Source organism: Microtus oregoni, unplaced genomic scaffold, assembly GCF_018167655.1.
Source record: "Microtus oregoni isolate MIOR12 unplaced genomic scaffold, Mior012 000138F_ref0000102, whole genome shotgun sequence".
NCBI classification, from domain to species: Eukaryota; Metazoa; Chordata; class Mammalia; order Rodentia; family Cricetidae; genus Microtus; species Microtus oregoni.
In genome coordinates this window covers 845,322-865,857 of record NW_024544788.1, presented here as the reverse complement: position 1 = coordinate 865,857, position 20,536 = coordinate 845,322, and the positions used below count along the sequence as shown (strand labels likewise).

The following is a 20,536-nucleotide window of genomic DNA, read 5'->3' as shown; positions in this document are numbered from 1 at the left end:
CCTGTCTCAGAGCTGCTCAGTCCCAAATACCCAGCAGTCACTTCCCAAACTACCACACAGAGGCTTAATATTATTTATAAATGCTCAACCAGTAGCCCAGGCTTATATTAACCAGCTCTTACATTTTAAGCTAACCTGTATTCCTTATTTACGTCTGCCATGTGGTGGTACCTTTTCTCAGTATGGCATGCCCATCTTGCTCTCAGAGACCCAGTCTGGCCTGTGCCTCTTGATTGCACCCTTCTCTTTTCCTTGTATCTCTGTCTGAATTTCCCACCTAGCTATGTTCTGTCTGGATATTAGCCAATTCAGCAATTTTATTAACCAATGGGAATAAAACATATTCACACCATACCAAAGAATTATCACACAACATACCATCAAATCTGATGACCTAAGTTTGACCCCTGGGACCACATGGTGGAAGGCCAGAATGGATTCCCATAACATATACTCTAAGTTCCATATGAATGATGTGACCTACACACACACACACAGTAAATGAATAAATTTAATAATTTTACATCTCTTTGTTTTGTATGTGCACACAGAACCTATCTGTTTTCCAGGGCAAGGAGGTCAGAGGGCAAGGCTAGAGAATGAACAATTTACTTCTGTCATGTGGTTGAAGGATGAAACTCAGATCCTCAGGCTTTATCTGCTGAGCTATCTCAACATCCCCCAAAAATTTGTGTGTGTGTGTGTGTGTGTGTGTGTGTGTGTGTGTGTGCGTGCGCACACACTCCCATGTGCACATGCACGCCTGAGTGTCCAGATGTCTGGAGGTTTGATGACATGTTACTAGAGTCAGCCTCATCTCCCTCTGACTCTGCCCATTTTCCCTCTCTGTATGTTCAGTTTGGCTTCCCCGCCTAGTCATATTCTGCCTTACTATAGGCCAAATTAGCTTTATTATCAACCAATGAGAGTGATACATATTCACAGCCTACAGAAGGATTATCCCACAGCAACAGACTTATTTTTAAAACTTAAATTTGGGGCTAGTGACATTGCACTGTGGTTAAAAGCACTGGCTGCTCTTCCGGAGGACCCAGGTTCAATTTCCAGCCCCATGTGGTAACTAACAACCACCAGTAACTTCAGTCCAAGGGAATCTGATGCCCTCTCTGGCCTGCCAAGCACTACAGGCACATGGTGCACATACATATATACACGCAGGCAAAATACTTTTACATGTAATAAACAAATAAAAATTTAAAGTCTCAGTGTGTGTGTGTGTGACTTTTACATATAATAAACAAATAAAAATTTAAAGTCTCAGTGTGTTATGTGTGTGTGTGTGTGGACAGGTGTCATGACAGTTTGACTTCAGGTGGTTTCCTCTATTGGCTTTCCACCATTAAAAAACTAAGCTACAGGGCTGGAGAGATGGCTTAGAGGTTAAGAGCAGTGATTGATCTTCCAGAGATCCTGAGTTCAATTCCTCAGCCACCACGTAGTGGCTCACAACCATCTGTAATGAAATCTGGTGCCCTCTTCTGGCCTGCAGACATACATGCAGACGGAACACTGTAAACAAAATAAATCTCTGAGAGAGAGAGAGAGAGAGAGAGAGAGAGAGAGAGAGAGAGAGAGGAATTTGTGTTTTATTTATTTATTTATTATTTATTAAAGATTTCTTAAAAAAAAAAAGATTTCTGCCTCCTCCCCACCACCACCTCCCATTCCCTGCCCCCCCCTCGTCAAGTCCCCCTCCCTCGTCAGCCCAAAGAGCAATTAGGGTTCCCTGCCCTGTGGGAAGTCCAAGGACCACCCACCTCCATCCAGGTCTAGTAAGGTGAGCATCCAAACTACCTAGGCTCCCCCAAAGCCAGTATGTGCAGTAGGATCAAAAACCCATTGCCATTGTTCTTGAGTTCTCAGTAGTCCTCATTGTCCACTATGTTCAGCAAGTCCGGTTTTATCCCATGCTTTTTCAGACCCAGGCCAGCTGGCCTTGGTGAGTTCCCGATAGAACATCCCCATTGTCTCAGTGTGTGGGTGCACCCCTCGCGGTCCTGAGTGAGAGAGAGGAATTTGAAATTAATTTTAAAAAAACCTAAACTACATTTATTTATGATTTGTGTGCTGAGGGTCGGGTGTCTTGTCATGGTGCTCATGTAAAGGTCAGAGAAGAACCTGTGGGAGTTAGCTCCCTCCCTTCACAACGCTTGGAGCATCCCACAATGGTCATTGGGCTTGACTGCAAGCCTCTTTACCTTCTCTAAGCCATCTTGCTGGCCCTCTTCACTCTTTCAAAAAATTACATTTATTTATGTATTGTGGGGGGGGGCATACTGAGTCATTAGTTCCCATCTTATAAAAACATTTATTTTTGTGTATTGAATACAGGTTTCTGTGTGGTGGCACATATAAGGAACAGGGCTTGTCTGGAGGTCTGTGGAGATCTGCACACAAGAAGAGGGCACTGAGCCCTTGGAGCTGGAGTTCAGGCAGTTGTTAACGGCCTGCTGTGGGTCCTCTGGGAGAGTAGTAAGCACTCTTAACTATTGAACGATCTAGTCTCTTCGTCCCTCTTGTTTTTGAGGCAGGGTATCTCGTGTTCATGGCTCTGTGTATCCCAGTTCAGATGGCCTCTGAGCTTCTAGGGTATTCTCCTGCGTCCACCTCCCATCTCCCTATAGAAATGTTGGGGTTCACACACTGCCACAAAGTTTTTCCATGGGTTCCCGTGATCCATACTGAGGTCTCCTGGCTTGAATTGCAGACAGTCGTGCCCACCGAGCCATCTGCCAGGGCTTTATTCTTTCAGACAGGGTCTCTCATTGTGCTGGAAGCTCACCATTTTGGCCAGGCTGACTGGCCAATGAGCTCCCAGGCTTCCTGCTCCCACAAAGCTGAAGGTTACATGCACGTGCAATCATGGCCAACTTTTCTACGTCAGGTCCTCAGGCTTTCACAGCGAGTACTCTTCCCTACTGAATCATCTCTTCGGCCCCTGTTGTATTTATTTCTCTGAATTTCTTCATTTCTTCTGCCTTCTCTACAATAGCCTCTTTTCTTTCCCATTTAACTGATTCTTCTGCACATCTCTTAAATATTATTTCCTGTGTCTTCAAGCCCTGTTTCTAGTAAACTGCTCGTATACCTCAGTTATGCTACATACAGTCTTTACTAAAGTCTATCCTAGTCTATCCAGTGAGTCCATGGGGCTCTCGAGATGGTTCAGCAGTTAAGCGGCCTTCCTAGCCACACAGGGAACCTACATATGAACTCTTGCTGCCCCTAATTCCAGTTTCAGGGACCCAGTGCCCTCTTATGGCTTTCAAAGGCACTACACACATGCATGATGCCCATATACTCTGTGTGTGTGTGTCTCTCTCTGTCTACCTCTCTTTCTGTCTCTCTCTATCTCTTTATCTCTCGCTCTGTCTCTCTCTGTCTCTCTCTCTCTCTCTCACACACACACACACCCCAAATAAATAGTAAGAAAAAGTGATCTTGTCAGGCGGTGATGATACATGCCTTTTATCCCAGCACTTGGGATACAGGGGCAAGCAAAACTCTGAGTTTGAGGCCAGCCTGGTCTACAGAGTGAGTTTCCAGGACAGCCAGGACTGTTACACAGAGAAACCCTGTCTTAAAAAAAAAGAAAGAAAACAAAAAAGTGGTCTCATGTCTGTGGAGTCCTAGGTTGTGTTTCAATTCTTTTTTCCCCTTGGCCATTCCAGCCAGTTGCTCTTCCACGGAACCATATTCTCCTCAGTCCCAGGACTAGGTTCTTATTTTTCTCTATTACATTTTATTTACTTTATTCTCAGTGTGTACTTGAAGATGGGAGTCAACTCTGTCCCTCCACTATGTGGGTCCAATTCAGGTGGTCAGGTCTGGCAGCAGGTGCCTCCACCCACTGAGACATGTCACCAGCCCAAGAGATTAGGTTAATGCTGAGACCAACCTTATTTGTCGCTACTATTCAGTATACAGCTGCAGAAGTTGCAGCCTGTGTCTACTGTATTCATTGTTATTATCCCCTGTCCTAAACACAGTGCTTAAGAACCTCTGTTCAGTCAGGCGGTGGTGGCGCACACCTTTAATGCCAGCTCTTGGGAGGCGGAGGCAGGCGGATCTCTGTGAGTGAGAGGCCAGCCTGGTCTACAGAGTTAGTTCCAGAACAGCCAGGGCTACACAGAGAGATCCTCTCTCAAAAAGCCAAAGAGGGACAAAAAAAGAATGTCTGTTCAAAGAAAATCTTTAAATGAATATCTTTAAATATGAATAAAGCCCACTTTAACTCAATTTATACATTCATCTGTTTCCTGATCTCAACCCAATTTGAATTATATCACTAAAATAATGACTAATCGTATGGCCTGTCCTCTCTGCATCTCGGTAATGTTACACAAATGTATGTGTAGTCCTCATCTTCCCATTACCTACAGAATATAACTTCAAATTCCTCGGTGTGGACTCAAAGCTTTGGTCTAAATCCCCTTTCTTAGAACTCTTTCATCAATTTCTTAACTATATGCCAAGCACTAAACTAGTTCCCAAACAATTATGACTACAAGTACACTAATTTTAACAAGGTGTGATTAGTTCTGATTTTAACAAGGTGTGATTAGTTCTATTGGAGTCTAAGAGAACACCGATAGTTTCAGATTATGGATTTTAAAACATTAGACCTTTTACTATCTCCAAGTTCACAAATTCAGTTAAGTGTAACATCCAATTTAGTGGCCATCTATACATTTCAAGCACAAGTAGCCACATGAGGCTAATACCTATTATACTGGACAGTATCTATCATATTTCATCAGCTGTGGAAATGGGGGTTACCTATAGGTGCTCCAAAGGAAACATGGACCACTTTCCAAAGATTGCAAGGTACACTTTCAAAGTGATCGAGGACCAACTCAAACCCTCCAATGTGCATTCTAAAACAACACTTGCTCCAACAACATAATGCATCAAAGTAATTTCTACACTATTACATAATATAGAAATATGATATAATAAATAGGTCCAGTTCTTGACTTCATCACAACTTTGGTTCCCCCAAGTACATCTTAGCTTTTTTTCGTGACTTCTCCCATTCACACAACTTATGACACAGGGCTCTGAAATACTCACCAGTTAGGTATCTATTTCAAGGCTAAAAATATCCAGATAATACCTATCTTGAAACCTTTCATCCAGGGCCCTAGTCCATCGCCTGCCTTCTCTGCCACTTTCCTAAAAGAAAAATAGATTCCAAAAGATTTTTAACAAACAACAAAATATTTATTTTGCGACTGGGAATTACGGAAAACCTAAATAATGGGAACTGAACTCTCCTCCTCAGGGTCTTTTTGGAAATCAGAAGCACCTCCCTCTGCTTCAGCTCGATGCTTTCCAAGTTTAGCAATCACTTCTTTGGCTGGATTGAAGACGCCATTGGTCTGCTGATCACAGACATAGCAACGAGATGTGGTGCGGAAATGCTGCAGTGCACATCTCTCGCAGAAATAATGCCTACACTTGGTGACAACTGGGTTTTGGAAGGTCTGGCGACAGATGAAACACTTGAATGGTATTTCCTCATCATCGCTTCCCACTTCGTAGTTTTCGTCCTCATAGACACCATAGCGACCCTCATCAAGCTCACGTTCGATCTGCCACCCGTGCTTGTAATCTGAACGGTCATGGAGGAATTTGCAGCTGTCTCCGAAGCCGCAGAAGCCAGTCTCCTTGTAGTCCTTGCAGATGTCGGGCTGGTAATCCCAGCGCACGGTGGCACGTAGATGCTCGGGAGCTCGGATGGGACCTTTCCTCACCATCCCGGAGGAAGCATTGCCCATGGACATATCTTTGGGTTTCACATATTTCTGATAATTATTGATTCCCCGATAGATCTTGTCATCTTCCTTACCCCTCAGCTCCTCCTGGATCTTCTGGCTCCGTTCAAAGATGGATTGTGCATCGCGCTCCTTCTCAGTGTCCAGTTCATAGACAGCGGTATCCCCCATATCCTCGGGCCCCACGGGTTTTGCCGAACGGGTCGACTTGTAGACCACGCTGAGACCCTCCTGTATATTCTCGTCCTCGCTACTCAAGCCACTGTAGTTCGTCTTCTGTTTACCGCTACCACGAGTCTTCTGGATCATTGGATTGTGGGTTGCCTGCTTCTTCTCCGGTCGAACCACAGCGCTGCTTTCGTCGCTGCTGCTGCCACTGTCCCCGGACCCTGCATCACAGAGCGGGCGCTTTCGGCGCCCCGCTGCCCCTTTCCGCCCAGGCTTTTTGAAGAGGAAGGTGCACACCTGGCCGGCCGAATTCCCCAGAGAAAGTTGTTCTGCCATTTGAGATCATTAAGCTCTGAAACGGCCGCGGCGTACAGGACCGCTCCGCGTCGTCAGACTTCGTGGTCTCCGCTTCGGTGAGTTGGATGGGGGTGGGGGACGGGCGGCGAAAGATACAGCCTGGGAAAGACAGCCAGACCGAGAACGCCAGTCACTTTTGAGCCCCTGCGGCCACCGTCGCTTCCTCCTGAGCCGTACAAGGCACCGCCCCCTTCTGCTTGCGGCCGGAAGGAAGGTGAAAGCCGGTCACCTCTGAGAAGCCGGTTGCGGTTTGGAGTGCGAGTTACGGTTCGGAGTGCGAGTTACGGTTCGGAGATGTGGTTCGAGATTCTGCCTGGCCTCGCCATTATGGGCGTGTGCTTGACCATCCCCGGGGTGTCCACTGCGTACATCCACAAGTTTTCCAACGGGGGCAAGGTAAGGCGGCCACGGCCGGGCTCTGTGGACCATGGGACTACGGTGGCCATTTGGATGCGCTGCCGCTCCGCTCTGTGAGGGTGAGGAATGCCGCTCTGCTCTGTCCTCCTTTGCGTGTTGCCTGAAAGCGGAGACTCGGCGGACTCCACATTTTCCTTTAGCAGAACATAGCGAGGTTTTGGTTGAGGAAGAGTGGCTCAAAAGGCAAACGATGCGTTTGGCAGTTAGCAAGGTAGCGTACAAGAGCCGGGCCCTACTGCCTAGACCGAGGAAAGAGGAGGTAGTTGTGTCCCCATTCCTTCCCATCATTCATCTCCTTGTGGAAACCGATTGGGTGACTGTGCACGCGAGCGTAGGTGCCTGCGGAGATCCAAAGAGGGCACCGGGTCTCTTGGATCTGAAGTTGCAGGAGGGTAGGAGCCAGCAGAAGTGGGTGCCAGGAATCGGACTCAAGTCCTCTGCGGAAGCGACTGGCACTCTGAACCAATTAAACAATCTCTCCATTCCTGGTCGTTTTTCTTTTTACGTGTTGGGGGGGGGGGGTAGGCGTGTCAGGCACACCTGCGGACATCACAATTCAGCGTGCCAGAATTGCGTTTCTCCCTCCATCATGTGGGTCCAGGGGATACAGCCCAGGTCCACAGGCTTAGGGCAAGGGCCTTTACCCGTTAAGCCGTCCGACACCTTCCCTCTGTTGGCTTAATTTCCCACTTTCATGTTTCCGTAGCTGTGTGTTCTGTATCCTTAATCAATCCTGCCTCCTTTTCAGCTTCCCACTTGAATGTGTAAGCCTTAAGGAACTCACATCGTGGCTTTCGTTTTCCCTCTTCCTAGGCCTCCCCAGCGACAATAGAGTACTGTCAGATTATAATTGGACTTCTGTTTTGGTTTGGACTTTTCTTTCAGGTGTACTCTAACCTTTATTGTTTGTTAGAGTTACAAAGCAACAGCTAGATTTTTTTTTTCTTTCCTTCATTTTTCGCATTCTCTACGACGTGGCTTGCTTGGATTTGAACTTGTGGATCCTCCTGCTCTTACCTCCAGAGTTTTGGCATTACAGGCATGACCCACCTCACCCAGCTGCCAATTGTTTTATCTTATAAAAATTAACTTTCCATTTAGTGTGTGTGCAAGCCTTCAGAAATCTGAGGACAACTTGCAGGGAGCAGTTGTCTCTTACCACGTGGTACCAGAGAGCTAATTCAAGTCTTCAGGCTGGGCAACAAGCACTTTTCCCTGCTGAGCCATCTCACTGGCTCAGCAGCAAAATAAAACGGCTGGGCTTGGTGGCTCTAGCCTGTAATCTAGCACTCAGGAAGCTTGGGCAAGGAGATTGAGGAAGACTGGAGGTCAACCTGGGGCTAGATAGTGAGTTCCAGGAGAGCCCAGAATGCAATGAGGTCCTGTCCCCCCAAAAAAGAGAGAGAAAACAAAGAAGAAAGAAAATCAGTGCCCCGCCCCCCAAAAATAATGGTATTGATGGTCTGGTTTTGCTTTTGTTTCAGCAATGATTCTAGTTTTCTAGCGGATTATTTCTTTTTGTAGAAATGTATTTTATTATTACTATTTACATGAATGTGTGTCTGCTTCTGTTTGTGTGCACCATGGAGAGTAGAAGAGAGGGTATCAAGTCTCCTCTGGAATGGAGTTCAAGGCAGTTAGTCTCCTCCTGCCTCCCCCCAAACAAAACAAAACATGTTGGTACTGAGAAACCAATTGAGAACCCAGAGATAACAAGGGCTCTTAACCACCTCTTCAACCCCTACTTTGTCACTGAAGAAAAATTGGAGCTTTATCTTTTTACTGGGTCACCCATATTTATAAACTGCATTATCCTTTACTTGAAGGAAAAAAGAGTTGGTCGCTTTCGTTACCAATGGTATTTGATGGAAAGAGATAGACGTATCTCTGGAGTCAACCACTACTATGTGTCCAAGGTAAGATGACTGAAAGATTGCAGTGTGTTCTGGTACTTCCTTGCCTAAGTTCATACGGTACTCATTTAATTGGCATGTTTTTTTCTAGTGAAGTATGCCGTCTTTTATATATAAAATGGTCTTTGTTGGTGTGTTGTATGTGTGTGTGGTGTGCATTCGTACATGTGTGGGTACACTTCCCCTGAATGTGTACGTGGACGACACTCTCCCATTTATTTACTTGCTTGTTTGCTGTTTCTTTTTTAGGCAGGGTCTGAATATGTAGCTTTGGCTTGCCTTGAACCTGCTCTGTAGACCAAGCTGGCTGAACTCACAGATTGACCTACCTGTGTCTCCTGAGTGCTGAGATAAAATGTGTGTAGTAGCAGGCCTGGCTATTTATTTATTTGAAATTTCTCTTCCTTCTGTGTGTGTGCCATGGTGCATATATGAAGCTCAGAGGACAGCTTGTGGGAGTCAGCTCTCTCCCTTCACCATGTAAGTCCCAGGGATCAAATTCAGCTCCTCAGTCTTGGTGTCAGGCACTTTTACTTATGGAAGCATCTTGCCAGCCCTTTTAAACCTTGTTTAAAGAATTGATATAGCTGTCATGGTGGCACATGCTTGTAATCCTAGCCTCTGAGAGGCTGAGGCAGGGAAAATCTATGAGTTTGATACTAACTTGTACTACATAGAAAGATCTTACTCATAAAACATAGAAAAGAATATAATTTTATGCATAATTGAGTTGTAAGAAACTGTTATTTTTATAGGTCAAAAATAGCCAAGTAGCATTTTAATATTACTCAGATTAATGCTATATTTTCCTAACTTGTAAGATAATTTTTTCTTAATTACTTTTAATTTTATTTGTTTGTGTGTTGTGTGTGCGTGCATGTGTTTGTGTGTGAATGCAGGTTGCATGTGGAGGTCAGAGGACAATCTGGAGGCAATCAGTTCTCTCCTGCAACCTTGTGGGATCCAGGAATCCAACTCAGGTTGACAGGTTTGCATGCAGGTGCCTCTCACCCTCATAATTCTTTCAGTTTCTTAAATCACTTTGTATTTGCCCCTAGCTCACAGATTCCCCGCAATGAACTTAGGTGAATTTTGTGTTCATTTTATAGATGAGAAAGCATGGTTAGAATGAGTAAAAAGTATTGCAGGGCTCAGTTTGATGCTGGCTGAGAATCAACTCTCATGGACGAGAAGGTAGATAATAAGTAGCTTCCTTTAAAAAGTCCGTGCTTTGCTGCTCAGTGGCTTCATCTCCCCTGACTATGTTCTTTTCATTACTTATCTCTAGTAGAGTCTTAAGCATTGTGAATGATTTTTTTTTGGTTTTGATACTGCTTTTCTTTGGAAGCAGACACTTGCTACATATCTCTGGCTGGTCTGGAGCTTGCTGTGTAGCCTAGAGTAAAGTTGAACTCAGAGCAAACTTCCTGCCTTTGCCTCCCCGAGTGCTGGAATTGCGATTACAGATATATGATACTATGCCCTCTTTAGAAGGTCTGCATATTTATGGAGCAAAGGTTTTAGAGTTAGGGTCATTGTACTTGAATTTTGGCTTTGCTACTATTTGACTGACTTAAAGAAGTGGTGTTTGTTTTCTTGAGGTAGAATCGGGTGATTTCTAACTTCTTTGAGTTTCTGCTTCATCGTTTATGACGAGTTTGAATGAGGATAACAGTATTTGCCTTGTGTTTGGTGCTGTTTTGTGAGACAGTGTAGTGGTCCTCTAATTTATGGAGGGGCCTGTGTATGAGGATCCAGGAAGTGAATAGTTGCTTGACTGTAATTCTAGTTAAGGTGAAGAAAAGGGCTTTTCATATATATAATATGTTTGCTGCTGTCAGAAAATGAAGTGAACGAGGTATAGTGTGCACTCTACAATCCTAGCATTTGAAAGGTGGAAGCAGGCGGATCAGGAGTTTACCTTTGGTTACATAGGGAGTTTAAGATGAACTTGGATTACATGAGACCTTATCCAAAAAAAGAGAGAGAAAAGGCCAGACATGGTGTGGTGGTACACACCTTTAATCCCAGCACTCTGAGGGCAAAGGCAAGTGAATCTCTGTGAGTTTGAGGTTACCCAGGACTATGGAGTGAGACCCTGTCTCAAAGGGGTGGGGGCTCAAAGGTCTTTATTCAAGGATTATGAAATCTGGCCGGGTGGTGGTGGCGCACGCCTTTAATCCCAGCACTTGGGAGGCAGAGGCAGGCAGATCTCTGGGAGTTTGAGGTCAGCCTGGTCTACAAGAGCTAGTTCCAGGACAGACTCCAAAACCACAGAGAAACCCTGTCTCGAAAAAAGAAAAAAGCAAAAAAAAAAAAAGGATTATGAAATCCAATTCAGCTTCTATTGTTGCAGTTAGAGAAATGTGGAATGGTAAATCACTTGCTTTACTAACAGTGTCATTCTGTGACACTGGAAATCAACAGCATGGTACATTTCTCATGGGAACAGGATCCTCACATTCTCCTTTTCAAACTGTTTTACAGGGCTTGGAGAACATTGATTAAGGAAGCATTTTCCTTGCTGATGAAAGAAATTACTCAGCTATGATCATCTGTTCTTGCTAAAAGGCAAATGCAGCATATTATATACTATGCGCAAGTTATATAATGCCGAATAAAAATTAAAAAAAAATCTAAAGTCAATTTTCCTTCTTACGAAGTAAAGTTGGAGTTTACTAAAGCTATTTTGATACAGGCATAAGCGTGGGGGTTGAGAGAGAAGTAGAAGCACTCTGAAGAAACTAAGATGTATCTAAACACACAGTTTAGAGTGTGGGTGTGGCTTCTTGGAGAGTCTCCTTTTTCTTTTACAGTGATGAGGTTTTGGTAGGTGCTGTGATGAAACATGACATGAAATTTGGGGAGGAAAGGATTTATTTCACTCACAGTTCCATACAACAGTTCATCATCAAAAGCAGTGAGGGCAGGAACTTGGAGGCAGGAGCTGATGCAGAGGCCATGGAGGGGTGCTGATTACTGGCTTGCTCTCTGTGGCTTGCTTAGTCTGTTCTCTCATAGAACAAAGACTATGAGCCCATGGTGGCACCATCCACAATAGGCTGGGCCCTCCCCCATTAATCACTAATTAAGAAAATGCCCCACAGTCTTGTCTGCAGTCCAATTTTTTTTTAAACTTCTCTTTTTTTTCAAATATTTATTTGTTATGTATACAATGTTCTGTCTGTGTGTATGCCTGCAGGCCAGAAGAGGGCACCAGACCTCATTACAGATGGTTGTGAGCCACCGTGTGGTTGCTGGGAATTGAACTCAGTACCTTTGGAAGAGCAGGCAATGATCTTAACCACTGAGCCATCTCTCCAGCCCCTCTGCAGTCCAATCTTACAAAAACATTTTGTCAATTGAGGTTCTCTGATGACTCTAGCTTGTGTCAAGTTGGCATAAAACTAGCCAGTACAATATGTTTTGAAGTTACTATCTTTAAAGAGTTGCTAAGAAACCTAAATAAGGTCACCATAGAACCTTCATCCAGCAACTGATGGAAGCAGATGCAGAGATCCATAGCTGAGCACTGGGCTGAGCTCCCAAAGTCCAGTCGAAAAGTGGGAGGAGTGAGAATATGAGCTAAGAGGTCAAGACCATGCTGAGGACACCCGCTGTGACAGCTTTCCTGAGCTAATGGGAGCTCACGAACATGATGGCGAGGGAACCAGCTTAGGATCAAACTAGGCTCTCTCAATGTGGGTGACAGTTGTATGGGGCAGACTGAGGGGCCACTGGCAGTGAAACAAGGATTTATCTGTACTGTCCTCCCCCCCCCATCCCCTCTTCCGTGTGCTCTGATGTAGTCCACTCCTGCTTAGGGGCTTGTGTCGGTTAGTTTGTATTGTCAACTTGATACAGCTAGAATCACCTGGAAAGAGTGAGGGGTTCCCCCATCAGATTGCCTGTGGGCAAACCTGTGGGGCATTTTCTTGATTAATGGTTGATGTGGGAGTATCCTGTCCACAACGTATGGTGTCGCCACTGGGCATGTGGTCCTGGCTTGTGGAAGAGAGCAGACCGAGTAAGCCATGGAGAGCAATCCCGGTTCTTGCTCCTGCTCTTGACTTCCTCGGTGATGGACTGAAACTGGGACTTGTAAGCCAAACAAAGCCTTTCCTCCCCACGTTTTTGTCAGTGTTTTATCGCAGTGATAGACAGAAAGCAAACTAATGCAGGGCCGGTTTCTGGGTTTTTCTCAATTCAAGAATCTAACGCCGTGGGAACCTGCAAGTATCTCGCCAGCACTCTCTGGTGAACACGGTATCCTTGATAGTCCCTCTACTTCCCACACGTAGAGCAAGCAAGGTGCTCGCTTGCTCTCTTCCCTGCAGTTCCGTCCAGTACTGGACAGCACAGGTAGTACAGCCAGGTAAGCCATGCAGGGCATGTGCAGCTGTCCTTGGGAGATAACGGACATAGACTTACCTTGGCCTGGCCTGCCATAGGCAAAGGCAGCTTCCCTTAGAATCCAGTGTCCCATGGAATGAGGGGGCATTGTGCCTTGTGTACAGACAGGTTTGACCTTCTCGCAGGTAAATGCCAGGGCATGAATGAACCATGGGCCAGTGGAGTCCTGCTCTATGTATGGTTAAGGCCAGAAATGGAGTCGTAGAGTGTTGAAGAGGCCAGACACCCTGATTACTAGAGGCACATCGAGTGGGTGGGCGGGAGCAGGGAGAGAGGTGGCCGAGTAGAGGAATGGGGCCTCCCAGGCAAGGAATGATGACTGAGCTTCCAAGGCATAGCTTCTCCTCTGCCCTTCTTTTCCCTCTAACTGCTGTCCCCTGTTCTACTGTCCCATGTTCTGCTATCCCCTCGTCTGCTGTCCCCTAGTCTGCTCTCCACACTCCTCCACACTTACCTGAGTTGGCATTAGAGTTGGCAGAGCTGGGAAGAATGTGCACTTAGCGCTGCACGAGAGGCCTCTAATTTGCTACCACTACAGGCTAGATGTCCAGAATTGGTTTGCATCTTGGCTTGGCACAGGTGCTGATGTTTCAGCTCCTGCTACAGAGAAAAAGCCTGGTTATCCTGCTGGGAGACCTCTTACGGCTCAGCAGAAGGTCTATCTTGTTTATAAGGCATTACCTGTTACTTGCCTTCACGTCTTTCTCTGACCATCATGAATCTCCTTCCCAGGAGCTGGAGACATGGCTTAACAACGAAGAGAGTTTACTGCTCTTGCAGGGGAGCCAAGCTAGGCTCCAAGCCTCTTCATGGCAACTCACAACTACCCATCACTCTAGTTCCAGGTGCTCCAGCATCCTCTTCTGGCCTTCAAGGACACCTGCACACACATGGCATACATGCAGGCACATGCATAAAAATAAACCATATTAATTACTTTTCTATTGTGTAATAAAATCACCATGACCCAGACAACTTGTAGAAGGAAAGATTATTTGAAACTTATGGTTCCAGAAGGATAAAACTCCACCTCTGAGTCAGGCAGTGATAATGCACTCCTTTGGTCCCAGCACTTAGGGGGCAGAGGCAGACAGATCTCAGTTCAAGGCCAGCGTGTTTTACAGAGTGAGTCCCAGGACAGCCAAGGCTACACTGAGAAACCCTGTCTTGAAAAAAAAAAGTCCAGCATCATCATGCTAGGGAAACATGGTAGCAAGAGCCAAGCGTAGCAGCAGGAATAGCTGTGAGCTCCCATGTTGTCTGGGTTTCTGTCCTGCCTGGTTTCTGTCCTCCCACCAGGTCCCACAGCCATTTAGCCCCAAAGAAATCACACATAGGCCTATATTTATGATAAACTGGCCCATTAGCTCAGGCTTCTTATTAACACTTATAACTTATATTAGCCCATTATTCTAGTATATGTTAGCCACATGGCTAGGTACCTTTTTCAGTGGGGCAATCACATTGTCCTTCTTCGGTGTCTGCGCAGGACTCTGAAGGGAGCTTCCCTCTTCCCAGAATTCTCCTGTTCTCATTGCCCGGTCTCTACTTCCTGTCTGGTTGTCCCACCTATACTTCCTGCCTGGCTACTGGCCAATCAGCATTTATTTGAAACATAGTTGACAGAATATAAGAAATTGTCCCGCACCACTCCCATCTCAAACCACAAGCAGGAAACAGGGCAAACCAGGAATGGCGAGGGTCTGAACTCTCAAATCCATCCCCAGTGACGTACTTCCTCCATCAAGGACACACCTCCTGCTAGGCAGTGGTGGCGCATGCCTTTAATCCCAGCACTCGGGAGGCAGAGGCAGGCGGATCTCTGTGAGTTTGAGGCCAGCCTGGTCTACAAGAGCTAGTTCCAGGACAGGAACCAAAAGCTACAGAGAAACCCTGTCTCGAAAATCCAAAAAAAAAAAAAAAAAAGGACACACCTCCTAGTTCTACCCTGTAACATGGAGGGTCCTGTTTGTTGTTGGGGTTTCTGTCCCACCAGGTAAACCAAAACTGTTTAGCCCCAAAGTAAATCACACATAGGTCTCCATAAATTAGAAACTGATTGGCCCATTAGCTCTAGCCTCTCACTGGCTAACTCTCACATCTTGATTAACCCATTTTTCTGATCTATGTTAGCCATGTGGCTTAGTACCTTTTTCAGTGGGGCAGATCACATCCTGTTGCTTCGGTGGTCTGTGCAGGAGTGGGAGGAATCAGCTTCCTCCTTCCCAGAATTCTCCTGTTCTCATTGCATCATTTCTACTTCCTGTCTGGTTTTCCCACCTATATTTCCTGCCTGGCCAATCAGCATTTATTTATAACATGACTGACAGAATACACACAATTCTCCCGCACCACTACCCAATGTCGCCCAAACTGGGGACCAAGTATTCAAATGCCTGAGAATATGGGGTATGAGGGACATCTCATTCAAACCACCACAAAAACCTTAAAAAAAATCCTACTTCCAAATTCTCACACTAGGTCCTCTATGTGTCTCTCACGCACTGTCCTGGGGCCTCCACATCCTCTAATCTGTGGTGATCCTTCTGCTTCCAGAGGCTGGGGTTCCAGGTGTGCATTAACACCCCACCCAGCTCTGAAGTTACTACTTTCTTTCCTCTTTTATCATGGTGCTAGAGATGGAACCCAGCATGTAATGGGTTCTTCCTACACTGTCTCACTACATCCACACCCCCTTCACCACCTCTGCTCACCTGTCTGGAACTCCATCTCGTCAGCGGGATCTCACTGTGTGGAAACTTGATGTACATGGTGTCATCCAGGTATTGAGCTCGGCATTGGTGTTTTTTTTTTGTCCTAAGCAAAATAAAGACATTGAAGGGAGCATTTCTTTTCTTTGCTCCAATGCAGATCATCTGTGTCACAGTGAACAACCACCGAACACCCACAGCATGGTGCCGGGCAGGGATTCAGAAACTAGAGCATTTCCTGGGCTAGTGAGACTAGAGCTTGATAAAGAGTCATCAGATCTTTACCTCATCAGCGAAGCCCGCTTCATTAAAAATGTCACTACTAGTTCATCTGATGCCCTCTGGTTCAGGCAGGTGTGAGCCACCCAAAGACCAGCCTGGAATCCTCAGGACCAGGACTGGCAGGAAGATAGCCATGGGCCCATGTGTAGGTGGATCCCATTATGATGAACAAGTGTGTAGTGGGGAAATAGAAAAGACAGGGAAGCAGAATGATTCATGGGCTGTGGAAGTAGGTGGAGCCAAAGAAGTGGAGGCAGTGAGGAGGAGACAGGTCTGGTCCATGGTCCTATCACAGTCAGGCTGTGTGTGGCCAACCATGACCCATGTCACCACTAAAGGCCACAGGGATGCCCAGTGTCTGGGGCTGCCAATAGTGTTCATATAGGCGTCCAAGAGCTGAGCCGCCACCAGAGCCCACACTGATCTTGGTGGACTACGCTGCCATCCAAGGCCACGGTGTCATCCAGGCCCAGGCTGCTGACAAGGGCAATGTCTGGGTCTGTGGCCCTGCTGCAGCCAGGGCCTGTGTTGATGACTGTGGCTCCTTGCCATCAAAGGCCGTGCAGATTCCTGGGTTCTGTGCCACTACCTGGGGCTGTGTTGGTTTCCAAGGGCCAGGCTGCCATAGGGACCATTCCAGTCTGTCACTTGGGGCCATGGTGATGTCCAAACAAACCCAGGCTGCTGCCAAGAACCATGTCTGAGTCCATGGTATTACCGCAGCCAGAGTCTGTGTTGAAGTCTGTGGCCCATGTTGCCACCCAGAGCCATGTGAATGCCCACAGTCAGGTAGCCACCTGAGTCCATGTTGGTGGCTGAGGGACATGCTAAAACTGGTGCCATGCAGATCTGAGTGGCCTGCATTGCTACCTGATGCCATTGTGACATTCAGGCCAGAGCTGCAGCTGAGGGCTATGTCTGGATCTGTGACCAGGGTCTGTGTTGATGTCTGAAGTTCCTGTTACCATTGAAGGCCACATGGATACCCGAGATCTGGGGCTATGTTAGTGTCTAAAGACCATGATACCACTGGGGCTGTGCGTATCTTAGTGACCTGCACTGACACCTGGGGCAATGGTGACATCCAGACCTGGATGTTGCCTAGGACCATGTCTGGGTCCGTGGTCCCACTGCAGCCACATTCTGGGTTGCCACCAAAGGTTATATGGAAGTCTGGGGTCAGGGCTGCAACCTATGGCCTAGGTGTTAGGGCTGGCCTGTGGAGGGGGGATACATGGTGTGCCACCTCCAGAACCATCCTGATCTGAGGGCCTGTGCTTCAACCCAGAGCCAAGATGTCATCTGGGCCCAAGCTGTTGCCAAGGGCCATATCTGGGTCCGTGGTCCTACTGCAACTAAGGCCTGTGTCGATATCTGGGGCCTGTGACCCCTTAGGGGGCAATGGGAACCATGTGTGATGGAATCAGAGAACCATGCTGAGCAGGCTCTGCTCTTCACTGGCCCTAGGATAGCTGGCCCTGCCCCTTGCTGGGCACAGCAGCAAGAGCTGGCCCCAACCCTCATAACAGGTAGGGGAGAGCTGACCCTGATGGCATGGGTACAGGGGAGCTGGCTCTGCCCCTCGCCTGAGGGGGACAGCCCTGGTGGCCTGGAATGACCAGTTCAGCTACCACCCAAACCCACAGCCAGGCCTTGGGTTGGCCTGCCCTAACATCTACGCCATCTAGGACCCGCTGGAGCTCCTGAAGGGATGTTGTTCTCCATGACTTGGGGCAGCCACAGGATATCCTAGAGGAGTTTTGGAGAGGGTCCAGTGATGATGCTGTACCAGAAACTAGAGGCCTTGAACCAGGTCAAGGACTCATTGCAATGAAAGCATTTGCAAGTAAAGTTGATGGGACAAAAGGGTAGACTGTGTGATACACCTTGGCTCCCAGTGCTACCAGGACGATGAAGAGGTGTTGGAGAGGCAGGAATGATGGAGGAACAAAGGGGTTTTTATGTTTGTTTGGTTGGTTTTTGTTTGGTTGTTTGTTCTTTTGTTGTTTTTATTTTTGTTTTTGTTTGGTTTGGTTTAATTTTTTTATTTTTGTTTGGGGGCACTTCAGGGTGTGGGGAGGATATGGAGGGACTGGGAGGTGAGTGGAATTGTGGTGTATGATGTGGAATTCCCAAAGATTCGATAAAGAAATTACATTAATAAAAATATTTTTTAAAATGTCACTACTATAGGGTTGGAGAGATGGTATAGCAGTTAAGAGTGTTTACTGTTTTCAGAAGACTCAGGTTCAGTTCCCAGCACCCACATAGCAACTCACAACAGTCTGTAACTCCAGATCCAGGGGCTCCAACACAGTCGCCTGGCATCCATGAACACGAAGTACACATGTGGTACGCATACATACATTCAGGTAAAAAACACTTATACACATAAAATAATAAAATAAATCTTAGAAACACATCATTATTATTAATGATGCTGCCAGGAATATTACCAACCACTATAAAGAAAGTATGTGATATATCTGGCACTGCTTCTAATTTTCATATAAATAATTGGGCTTAATTATCATTTTTTTTAAAAGCAGCAAAGCAACTCTTTGAGGCAGAGGCAGGCAGATATCTGTGAGTTCAAGACCAACCTGGTCTATATAACAAATTTCAGGCCAGACAGGGCTAACATAGAACTTGTCTCAAAAACAAAACAAGAGTCAACAACTAGAAAAGTCCAAACAAACACCCTATTCATGTCTAAGGATGCAACTCAGTTGGCAGCTTGCATGAATTCCATAGCTTAGGGTCAGAAGTTCAAGGCCATCCTCTGCTACATAGCAAGTTCAGATCCAGCCTGGAATACATGGGACCCTGGTTGAGAGGGAAGGAGGGAGGGAGGAGTGTTGTAGAGAGGGGCTGCTTGTTTGTCCCGGCCACCCTGCTACCTAACACCTGAAATAACCACACAGAAACTGTATTAATTGCCGGGGTATGGTGGTGCACGCCTTTAATCCCAGCACTCGGGAGGCAGAGGCAGGTGGATTTCTGTGAGTTCGAGACCAGCCTGGTCTACAGAGCTAGTTCCAGGACAGGCTCCAAAACCACAGAGAAACCCTGTCTCGAAAAACCAAAAAAAAAAAAAAGGAAACTATTAATTAAAACACTACTTGGCCATTAGCTCTTTTTATTGTCTAACTCTTACATATTAGTTTAACCTATCTCCATTCATCTGTGTATCGCCACGTAGCAGTGGGTTACCAGAGATTGTTAACAGCATCCATCTCTGGCAGAGGATCCATGACTTCTCTCACTCTGCCCTTCTTCCTCTCAGCATTCAGTTCTGTTTTCTCCACCTACCTAAGTTCCACCCTATCAACTAGGCCAAGGCAGTTTCTTTATTCATTAACCAATGAAAGCAACACACAAACAGAAGGAACTCCTACACCATAGGAAGAAAGGAGGGAGGAGGGAGGGAGGGAAGGAGAGATGGGGAAGAGAGAGAATTTGAGAGAGAGAATAGAAGGACAAAAGAAAACCTATTCAAAGTTGGGCATGATGCTGCCCTCAAGCTGACATATGGGGATCTCGAGCTTGAGGATACAACTCATGTTATTCTTTTGGTCTCTGGTCCCTTTAAGGGACAAGCCACACCCGCTCCCAGTGACCTCTGACCCCTGCCCCGCCATCTTGAATCTCTCTCGCTGTCTCCTCTTGGCATGCGCACTGCACGTGTCTGTCTCTCTCTCTCTTCTCTATGTAATAAACGTTCAGTTCTGATTTATACAATGTGTCTGTCACATGTCCCTACCCACGCGCCCACTCACCGTTGGGAACCCGCCACCACTCAGATGGCGGGACCCAGGACCTGCCACGAGCCACTCTGCGAGCATTTCCCGCCAATAGCTGCTAGGGGAACCACCCGGGGATTATGGAACATTAATTGGTGCCACATGACTCAGATATCCTGAACTGGATTCTTTTTCCATTCCCACTGTTGGACTTTAGCGTCCAAAAACACCGAGAAGGAGTCACCCTCAGAGACCATCTCACACACCACAGCCGATGCAAAAGCATGAGGAATTTATTAATTCTGTCATGACAGGGTCCCCCAGCATTCAGGAAGCCGAGGGACCTCGAATAGCTGGTACAGTCTACTTTTTTTTTTTTTTTGGTTTTTCGAGACAGGGTTTCTCTGTGGCTTTGTAGCCTGTCCTGGAACTAGCTCTGTAGACCAGGCTGGTCTCGAACTCACAGAGATCCGCCCGTCTCTGCCTCCCGAGTGCTGGGATTAAAGGCATGCGCCACCATCGCCTGGCTTACAGTCTACTTTTAAAGGGGCCACAGAAGCAAGGGGGTTGCTCTTTGACTATTCTGATTGGCTTATTTGAAAGGGCTATTACCAATAATTGACTGGAGAGCTGTTGCCAGATCAGATGAGGTAAGAGGTCATTTTTACCCCATTTCCCAGGGGCGGAACCAAAACATATGTATATGGGTAATTGTTCAGGAACTGAGTACGTGT

At 46.5% G+C, this 20,536-nt stretch overlaps 2 protein-coding genes across 2 annotated transcripts; one reads left to right on the top strand and one right to left on the bottom strand.

The window, feature by feature from the left end:
* Positions 1-5,220: 5,220 nt before the first annotated feature.
* On the bottom strand, positions 5,221-6,302 carry LOC121444722 (E3 ubiquitin-protein ligase RNF113A-like). The gene has a single exon (XM_041646625.1). It carries the CDS (start codon positions 6,300-6,302, stop codon positions 5,274-5,276), a length of 1,029 nt encoding a protein of 342 aa, XP_041502559.1. The 3' UTR covers positions 5,221-5,273.
* A 234-nt stretch (positions 6,303-6,536) lies between these two features.
* On the top strand, positions 6,537-11,277 carry LOC121444726 (NADH dehydrogenase [ubiquinone] 1 alpha subcomplex subunit 1-like). The gene is made up of 3 exons (XM_041646629.1): positions 6,537-6,719; positions 8,567-8,656; positions 11,141-11,277. Exons 1-3 carry the CDS (start codon positions 6,618-6,620, stop codon positions 11,159-11,161), a joined length of 213 nt encoding a protein of 70 aa, XP_041502563.1. The 5' UTR covers positions 6,537-6,617; the 3' UTR covers positions 11,162-11,277.
* Positions 11,278-20,536: the final 9,259 nt, after the last annotated feature.

Bases quoted from the DNA above. Each gene is read 5' to 3' on its own strand.
- LOC121444726 (XM_041646629.1), top strand. From the start codon at position 6,618: ATGTGGTTCGAGATTCTGCCTGGCCTCGCCATTATGGGCGTGTGCTTG. The intron at 6,720-8,566 runs GTAAGGCGGCCA...CTTTACTTGAAG, and splicing joins AGTTTTCCAACGGGGGCAAG to GAAAAAAGAGTTGGTCGCTT. The intron at 8,657-11,140 runs GTAAGATGACTG...ACTGTTTTACAG, and splicing joins ACCACTACTATGTGTCCAAG to GGCTTGGAGAACATTGATTA.
- LOC121444722 (XM_041646625.1), bottom strand. From the start codon at position 6,302: ATGGCAGAACAACTTTCTCTGGGGAATTCGGCCGGCCAGGTGTGCACC.